The sequence below is a fragment of the Epinephelus lanceolatus genome, chromosome 7, assembly GCF_041903045.1.
Source record: "Epinephelus lanceolatus isolate andai-2023 chromosome 7, ASM4190304v1, whole genome shotgun sequence".
Taxonomy (NCBI): Eukaryota; Metazoa; Chordata; class Actinopteri; order Perciformes; family Serranidae; genus Epinephelus; species Epinephelus lanceolatus.
The window spans coordinates 20,943,251-20,953,082 of record NC_135740.1 but is presented as its reverse complement, the minus strand read 5'-3'; the positions used below and the strand labels follow the sequence as shown (position 1 = coordinate 20,953,082).

General features: G+C 38.7%; 1 protein-coding gene across 1 annotated transcript; it reads right to left on the bottom strand.

Moving 5' to 3' along the window:
- Positions 1–2,043: 2,043 nt before the first annotated feature.
- LOC117260780 (hepatitis A virus cellular receptor 1 homolog) lies at positions 2,044–9,320 on the bottom strand. The gene is made up of 7 exons (XM_078169286.1): positions 9,096–9,320; positions 8,886–8,998; positions 8,379–8,717; positions 8,248–8,304; positions 7,978–8,024; positions 3,059–3,152; positions 2,044–2,939 (listed from the first exon to the last, which is right to left on the bottom strand). Exons 2-7 carry the CDS (start codon positions 8,926–8,928, stop codon positions 2,863–2,865), a joined length of 657 nt encoding a protein of 218 aa, XP_078025412.1. The 5' UTR covers positions 8,929–8,998; positions 9,096–9,320; the 3' UTR covers positions 2,044–2,862.
- Positions 9,321–9,832: the final 512 nt, after the last annotated feature.

Genomic DNA, 9,832 nt, shown 5'->3' with positions numbered 1-9,832 from the left:
GAGGTTAAAATCTCCATATAAAAAAAACATTAAGCACCTGAAGTGAGAGATGTGGTGTGTTGTCCCCAGACTGTGGCAGCAGCTCGTCCAATAACTCCTAGCCTATCCTGTATGTGCACGCTGCAGACAGCAGAAGGCTTCAGGTTGCTCAGAACGACGCTCTCTATTTCACATGTGGCTGCAACACTTTGGTGCTGCTACCTTTTAAACTGTCCGCCTGCAGAGTCATACCCTCTGTAGCCGATGCTCTAACTCTGCAGGGCCGTTTCTGAGCTCAGCCCTCAGAGGCTGCCCGGTAAAAGGGAAAGAAAATGTCATATTTTTTAAAATATTAAAAGAAAAAAACATTTTCAAAAAGTTGAGTGTGTCTGCAGCTAACATTTCAAAGTTAGGACTTTACCCTCCGAGTGACCCCAAACTGCGTATCCAAGGGAGGACCCTGGAACAAAACATTTTGAGGAGTAAATCATAAAAAATTAATAAAATCCAGCTATTCTTCATAGATAAATATTGTATTAGATGTGCTTCTTTTGTTGCAACTGTAAGAACAGTGCTGGCTTTACTTCTGCCGACACTGTTAAAGGCAAACATAAAGGTTCTAGGTCTCTGCTGGGTGCCGATCCACAAAGCCACCGAGTCGTTTCAAGATTTGAGACAGGAAACGATAGATGGGTGCACTAAGATCCACGCTGTATTTTCTCTCAGTACATGGGGATGGGTATTTATACATTGTGGAACACATAGCTAGCTGTCCAAACTCTGTGCAGATTCTGTTGGTTACCCCGTCTGTGCTTGAGATAAATCGTGAAGCATGTAATCGGACTGCCACCATCACACACAGGACTCCTACAAACAGTGATGTCACTTCCTCCACCTCTCATTTCCACTATCAAGGGGCAAGGAGGTGCTAAAAACAACTCTCTTTATACACCACTCCTACCATCACACATTTTTAAAACACAATAATTTGTAGCTGTGAATTATTTCCACAACATACTGGATCATGTAGTAGTGAACTTTTATTTGTCTCCATGTGCCTCTCAGCTGGCATGAGATCATTAAAGCAGCCGGTATTTCTGCTCGCTTTCCTCAACCTACCTGATGATCAGGGGCATGTCACTCAGGCAGCATTGTGACAGTCTGCTGGTCACAGACCTCCTGTCTGACTTGATCACTTTCATCAGCGCAGTCCCAGTAAGAGTGGGCCCCTCGGTCCCGGCACACAGGATGTCCGCCACGGTAATGAGCATTACAGGTGCATGGCAGAGTGGCACTTTCTCCACAGTAGCTACGGTGCATTCTGCAGACACACAACCTGAAAAAAGGCAAACGACAAAAATGATTTCCTCTGTAGAAATGAGCAGCTAAATCAAGTCAATTAAATTCTTCTCATGTAGAGAATGTCACAGGTGCAATGCCTCCTCTGGTTCTCCATCCCTATGTTTGAACATTCTTCTTCACCTACAGTAGCTTTTATTGTTGGTGTTTGAGCATAAACACACAGGGCTACCAAAAATGTGTCCATTATATGACGACACTGCTGGAAGTTGAAAGTCTGGACGTCTGTGTGTTTCTCAGATTGCTGAGTAAACATTCAGGTCTGCTGCCTGTTATGTTACCCAGCACAGAACTTCCTTTTTGATCACTTGGTCCAACTACTACAATCTAAAAATACAAGTAAGTGAGTATTGTGATTTTCCCCTTTCATTAACTTCAGTTAAATGTGATTTAATATCATTTACATAACATTACAGCTGTTAAGTGTAGTTGTGCAGATCCAAGGAGATTTATATTGAGGTAGAGGTCATTACATTTATTTAATTTTGCTCATAGAGGGTAACATAATGAACTCTAAGATGCAAAAAAGTAGATGCCTGTAAAGGGGAAAGTTGCATAAAGTGACAACAATTTAAAAAACGACACAAAAACAACACACCCAAAATATAAAGTTGCCATAAACACAGTCACACTTTCATTTGACTTAATTTGCCACAACAAAAATTCAAAGAAAATGAATGGGTTTGAATGACTCCTCACAAAATATTAATAGGCAAGTTGGCAAGGCAAGTTTATTTGTATAGCACAATTCAATACAAGGTAATTCAATACTAATACTAATTTTAAAAAAATTATTACAACGAGGTATAACAGAAAGAGAAAGACTAAATGTCTGTCACCTCACTGAGAGAACTGAAAAACAATTTTATTGTGAAACTGAGCTGTCAATCACTTTCATCATAAAACAGATACAAAGGTGGCCGAAATGTTTTTTATGTGGACCTGAAAGTTAAGAGTGAGGTGGATTTAGCATTTTCATAAAACAAAACACAAACTGTCTGTCCGTAATGTCTTTTTTATTTTACAAAGTTATTCAACCATTTTTAAATCTACAATTCATACATTAAATCCAACCATTATAGTAAAAAAAAATATTAAAATAAACATTTGATTGATTCACAGTAAATGTACAGTGCATTCACAGTAGAATCTTCTTTAACATTTTGATAATGACGCACTGAGTCCAATAGGTGGCATTGTGTCCACAAGTATGAACCGTCCACAAGCTTTTCAGAGCTGCGACATCAACTTTGCCATGAAAAACAGACAGAAAAATAGAAGCAAATTAATTAATCTGCAGGATATTTTTGCATCTGCTCAGACGCACATGACACACATTTGCCTTTTTCGGAGCTATCTGAGAATAGTGGGACCCTGTAAGCTGCTTTACTGGGTTCAAAAGGTTTCTCAATAAAGCTGAGGAGGTGGATAGAGTCAGCACACGGCAAGACACATTCAGCTAGCAGTGCTTTCTTCACTCATATGTCCTCATTATGTTGACCAGCACTCCATCATAGGGGCAATTCATAACACTTCGTAAATGTTCTCAGCAGTTGAGGCGTTGAGATGTTGAAGTGTCGTCTTGGGCAGAAATCTTCTCCCTGGTTGGAAAAAAAACGCACACAAATGATATTTTTGGCTCAACAGGAATCCACTTTTAATGTGTAAAATTAATCTGAATGGCACATGAGTCACAAACTATAATCCATTCCTCACTTACGGTAAACAAAGACGAGGATTATGATTACGCCCAAGAAGAAAATAACTGCAGCCCTGCTGATGTTTTCCACTTGCAGGAAGGCTTTGAATTTTTCCTGCAATGAAAATGAACCTTATCATGAAGGACTGGGTCAACTATAATTGGCACATACTTTAAAATATGCACCATAAATATGCAGATCATTAAAAATATGTTTCATATTAAAAACTATAATATAGCTTTCTAACTTCCCGCCTTAACCACAACACATAAAGTTGGATTCTTTGTCAATAAAAACAAATTGTAAGGCCACACACTTATGATTTTGATGACGTTTCTAATCATGATTCCAGTCCTGAAGAGGGCCAGATGTGCCGGCACATTATTTATTTTTGATAACCAAACAGTGTTGGGGAAGCAGCTTTGAAAGACACCAATTACTTCACACAGGAAGAAGATGAACTATAGCAAGCTACCCCCGGGTGTCAAAATGATCTGTACGACAAATGTACATGTGATACGAAGTTATAGCAAAATATAATACAAAAAAACCCACATACCAGCAAAAAATGCCACTCAGTTGAGTTTATTGCTTAAGGCCCCAGTTATTCACATGTTATAAGGCAAAAAAATCAAATATCCCACTACTGATGGGAAAATGCAGGAATGTCAGCTTTGGATTTGTATACAATGTCCATCAGTCTGACACCTGCTTTGAGAACCTATAAGATGGGGTATTACACCGAGCAGGATTACTCAGTTAGCAGGTAACTTCTAAAATAGCATGCAGCAACTTCTCTGAATTTTGTGAATAAACAGCAATAATAAATACTTCTAACTAATTGACACCTGTCATATTTGAGTTTAGTTTTACAATTCATGACGAGTTCATTGCCTGGCTTTGCCTTCATAGCGGTCAGGATCAAAGAAAAAGGGGGGTCAAAAGGGATTCACATACACTTATACTCATACATGCATACATACACATACGATATATGAAATATATATGTATATACATAAATCATATCAATGTTATTCTCTTATACAGTACAGGCCAAAAGTTTGGACACACCTTCTCATTCAATGCGTTTTCTTTATTTTCATGACTATTTACATTGTAGATTCTCACTGAAGGCATCAAAACTATGAATGAACACATGTGGAGTTATGTACTTAACAAAAAAAGGTGAAATAACTGAAAACATGTTTTATATTCTAGTTTCTTCAAAATAGCCACCCTTTGCTCTGATTACTGCTTTGCACACTCTTGGCATTCTCTCCATGAGCTTCAAGAGGTAGTCACCTGAAATGGTTTTCCAACAGTCTTGAAGGAGTTCCCAGAGGTGTATAGCACTTGTTGGCCCCTTTGCCTTCACTCTGCGGTCCAGCTCACCCCAAACCATCTCGATTGGGTTCAGGTCCGGTGACTGTGGAGGCCAGGTCATCTGCCGCAGCACTCCATCACTCTCCTTCTTGGTCAAATAGCCCTTACACAGCCTGGAGGTGTGTTTGGGGTCATTGTCCTGTTGAAAAATAAATGATCGTCCAACTAAACGCAAACCGGATGGGATGGCATGTCGCTGCAGGATGCTGTGGTAGCCATGCTGGTTCAGTGTGCCTTCAATTTTGAATAAATCCCCAACAGTGTCACCAGCAAAACACCCCCACACCATCACACCTCCTCCTCCATGCTTCACAGTGGGAACCAGGCATGTGGAATCCATCCGTTCACCTTTTCTGCGTCTCACAAAGACACGGCGGTTGGAACCAAAGATCTCAAATTTGGACTCATCAGACCAAAGCACAGATTTCCACTGGTCTAATGTCCATTCCTTGTGTTTCTTGGCCCAAACAAATCTCTTCTGCTTGTTGCCTCTCCTTAGCAGTGGTTTCCTAGCAGCTATTTGACCATGAAGGCCTGATTGGCGCAGTCTCCTCTTAACAGTTGTTCTAGAGATGGGTCTGCTGCTAGAACTCTGTGTGGCATTCATCTGGTCTCTGATCTGAGCTGCTGTTAACTTGCGATTTCTGAGGCTGGTGACTCGGATGAACTTATCCTCAGAAGCAGAGGTGACTCTTGGTCTTCCTTTCCTGGGTCGGTCCTCATGTGTGCCAGTTTGGTTGTAGCGCTTGATGGTTTTTGCGACTCCACTTGGGGACACATTTAAAGTTTTTGCAATTTTCCGGACTGACTGACCTTCATTTCTTAAAGTAATGATGGCCACTCGTTTTTCTTTAGTTAGCTGATTGGTTCTTGCCATAATATGAATTTTAACAGTTGTCCAATAGGGCTGTCGGCTGTTTATTAACCTGACTTCTGCACAACACAACTGATGGTCCCAACCCCATTGATAAAGCAAGAAATTCCACTAATTAACCCTGATAAGGCACACCTGTGAAGTGGAAACCATTTCAGGTGACTACCTCTTGAAGCTCATGGAGAGAATGCCAAGAGTGTGCAAAGCAGTAATCAGAGCAAAGGGTGGCTATTTTGAAGAAACTAGAATATAAAACATGTTTTCAGTTATTTCACCTTTTTTTGTTAAGTACATAACTCCACATGTGTTCATTCATAGTTTTGATGCCTTCAGTGAGAATCTACAATGTAAATAGTCATGAAAATAAAGAAAACGCATTGAATGAGAAGGTGTGTCCAAACTTTTGGCCTGTACTGTATATGTCTCTTGTTAGAGATTGTGTTGACATGTGTGGACTATAGCGTTTATGTTTTCAAAACTGTTGATTTGTATGGACTACAATGTTAAATGTATGTTCTCAAAAGTGTTTTGTGTGGACTATAATGATTAACGTATGTTTACGAAAGTGTTGATTTGTGTGGACTGTAATGATTAATGCATGTTTTTGAAAGTGTTGATATCTGTAGACCATAATGTTTGTTTTCAAAAGTGTTGATTTGCGTGCACTGTAATGATTAATGTATGTTTTTGAAAGTGTTGATTTGTGTGGACTATAATGTTTAATGTATGTTTTCGAAAGTGCTGATTTCTGTAGACCATAATGTTGGTTTTCAAAAGTGTTGATTTGTGTGCACTGTAATGATTAATGTATGTTTTTGAAAGTGTTGATTTGTGTGGACTATAATGTTTAATGTATGTTTTCAAAAGTGCTGATTTCTATAGACCATCATGTTTGTTTCCAAAAGTGTTGATTTGTGTGCACTGTAATGATTAATGTATGTTTTCGAAAGTGCTGATTTCTATAGACCATAATGTTTGTTTTCAAAAGTGTTGATTTGTGTGCACTGTAATGATTAATGTATGTTTTCGAAAGTGCTGATTTCTGTAGACCATAATGTTGGTTTTCAAAAGTGTTGATTTGTGTGCACTATAATGATTAATGTATGTTTTCGAAAGTGCTGATTTCTATAGACCATAATGTTTGTTTTCAAAAGTGTTGATTTGTGTGGACTGTAGATTAATGTATGTTTTTGAAAGTGCTGATTTCTGTAGACCATAATGTTGGTTTTCAAAAGTGTTGATTTGTGTGCACTGCAATGATTAATGTATGTTTTTGAAAGTGTTGATTTCTGTGGACTATAATGTTTAATGTATGTTTTCAAAAGTGTTGATTTCTATAGACCATAATGTTTGTTTTCAAAAGTGTTGATTTGTGCGCACTGTAATGATTAATGTATGTTTTCGAAAGTGCTGATTTCTGTAGACCATAATGTTTGTTTTCAAAAGTGTTGATTTGTGTGGACTGTAATGATTAATGTATGTTTTTGAAAGTGCTGATTTCTATAGACCATAATGTTTGTTTTTGAAAGTGTTGATTTGTGTGCACTGTAATGATTAATGTATGTTTTTGAAAGTGTTGATTTCTGTAGACCATAATGTTGGTTTTCAAAACTGTTGATGTGTATGGACTACAATGTTAAATGTATGTTTTCAAAAGCGTGTTGTTACTCCATACAGCATCTTTTGTTTGCTATTTGTGTTGACCATCATGTTTAATGTGTTTTCAAAAGTGTTACTTTGTGTGTACTGTAATATTCAATGTGTTTTCAAAAGTGTAACTTTGTTTGGACTATAATTTTTAATATATGTTCTCAAAAGTGTTTCGTGTGGACTATAATGTTTAATGTACGTTTTAGAAAGTGTTGATTTGTGTCTTCTTTTTTCCCTTTTGTGGCCCCAGTTTTGTAGTTAACTATACTAAATCACAAAAAAAAAAAAATAATAATAATTGAACTATACTTGAATCATTATGCAAAATATGAATGCCATTGAACTACCAGCAGGCTTGTTCAGAGTGTAGTTAAACTACTGGCTTAATTACATGTATTTCACTGCTCCCCAACACTGCTGTAGGAGCCATGTTGTGTTTATTTATTTATTCTGTACCTCCAAAATACAGGGGGCAATATTTCCTTTGTTTACTGACCCTACCCGGATGTTGGCGGGGGGTCAGGCAGGTTACTTGAGGTTACTCAGTGTTGCACAGGTGTGGCTGATTAGATGGGAGAAGCAAACAGTTTTTGACTGTGCTTGTGCTTGAGTGTTTTTCTGTTTATAATTTACGTGGACAAGTATTAAGTATGTGGCTTCCGCAAGAAACACCCGAGTACATGTCAAAACAAAATCAATCAGCATCCAGTAGTGGCTACAGGACCAGTCACTACAACTGCATCAGAGTTATGGGTGTGCGGCTGTTCTTATTTAAAGTCTATTTGCAAGCAAACACCTCCTTATGTTATCTGTACATGTTTCGTTAGTTCTTCATTATTTCTTCTAAAGCACCTCAGGCACAAAAGTCTTCCTGTGTTGCGAAAATGTATAATTATCTGTATATATTTTGTACTGTGAATATGTTATGCATCGGAATCAGACACTTTATTGATCCCTGGGGGAAAGTTGTATTTAACAAAGTGAAAATAAACAATACATTTCCTCATTTTTGAAAGAAAAAAAGTGCCGTACCTCAGCTGATGTATCTACATTATTTGGAGTAGATGTTGTCAATGTGTCTGTAAGGAGTTGAAAGCATCAGTTACTACCATGAATAAAATAAAGTTTATGCTTAAATTTAAATACGGTGAACTAAGTTGTGTTTAATAACTGAATACAAAACCTTGCCAATAAAACAGCTGCTTAAGGACATTTAGATTTGCAAAAAATATATAATTTTGATCAACAATCCCCTCTTTTTAACATCATTCAGTTATTACTGTAACAGGTGATTTTACTCACCCTGTCTTCCATCAGTAGTCAGTGTCCAGTCCTGGGTAACAAGTTGTTCCACAGGAGCTGGCAGACATGAAATACCATAAGGCTCGATAATAGAGTTCATAATTAACCTGGAGAATTTTCAAGAGCATTACCTTCCTCCAAGACAAGTTCTGTGTTGATCTTTTTATCATTGAGCCATCCTGGGATCTCGATCCTGCAGCCGTACACACCAGCATCACTCCACTGAGCATCCAGGATGGTCAGCGACACATCTCCATCTGCCACCCTGCCCAGCAGCTGGTATCTGGGGGACCCCCTGAAAACCACAACCCCATCCCCTGAGGAGAGGATGGTGTTGGAGCATTTGGACATGGGCACCATCCCTTGTCCCCAGCAGAAACCCAGGACGCCGTGAGTTTGGGTGTCGTAACTACAGGGCAAAGTGACATTGTGCCCAAAGAAGCCAATGACTTTGAGGGTGCTGGCTGACACTGTGGAGGACAGCAAGTGATCACACTAGATGACACGACTGCAGTTGTAATTAATAAATGTGAAGCCCTCGAATGCATCTACACTGGCAGGCACACACATCACCACTCTTACACCCACAAGCACACTACAAATGCAAGAAAACAAAACAGCGCAGAATATCGACTCACCTTGGGTCAAGATGGAGAGGAAAAAATAACAAAGACCACGCATGTGTGTAGGCTATTGTATAACTATGTCCCACAGTGAGGATAAGATGCATTTCTACCCCCCCACACACACTCTGCAAAAAAAAGGATTTGGCATTAAAGTATCAACTTCCTTTTCTGAAAAACAGGAAGGAAATCAATACTAGCCATGTCTACATTGCGAATACTCACATCTTATCTGCTGTAACAAACTACATCTAAGTCTATCATTGTCCATAGTCCATATATCTCTATCAGCTATCACCAAAAACAAGTTAAAAATGTTTGACACAAAACATGCAATGCCACATTTACTCAGTGAGGGAAGTTTAAAAAAAGCCAGAGGAAGATGACACGCATTTAACAGAGGAAACACTGTGGTTGAGTAAGTGTCATACACTGACACAAGCACTTCTTAAGAACCCTTTTTTTCTTTCTTTGTAGGTCATGTGGTCTGTGAGCACAATCGATGAGGTCACTCTTGGCTTTTGGGTCCTTTTGCACTGCTCGCTGTGCACAGAAAGTAAAATTAAAGTTCATCTTATCCTCAGCAGTAATAGCAGTAACTGCTGTAGCAGTGATAATAATTGAAGCACAGTGAAGATTGTCGTTGTAATTTGGCTGTGATGAGTTGTTTTGGTGAGGCTTCTCTCTGATGGCAATGGAGGAGAGTTTTTGAAGTCCTCATGCTGTCCCTTGGAGGATTTTCAGTTTTTGTAAGATTTTTTACAATGACTCAGTGTAGCAGTTTCATCAACAGCTGTCTGGTTAAGAGTTTTCGCTTTACTGTAGTTTCCATCACAAAATGGCTTAACCTCATTTTACCAACCCCCATCTGACTTCGAACCACACGCTCCTGTTTTTCCTCTCCATCCAGTGTTTAAAATAACCATCTCTACCCATTTGCTATCCTCTGAGTGAAAATAATA

Excerpts from the sequence above, each read along its gene's own strand:
- LOC117260780 (XM_078169286.1), bottom strand. The coding sequence starts at position 8,928 with ATGCGTGGTCTTTGTTATTTTTTCCTCTCCATCTTGACCCAAG. Across the intron at positions 8,718-8,885 it reads CCTCTCCATCTTGACCCAAG|TGTCAGCCAGCACCCTCAAA; the intron begins GTGAGTCGATAT and ends TGTCCTCCACAG. Across the intron at positions 8,305-8,378 it reads AGAACTTGTCTTGGAGGAAG|CTCCTGTGGAACAACTTGTT; the intron begins GTAATGCTCTTG and ends CATGTCTGCCAG.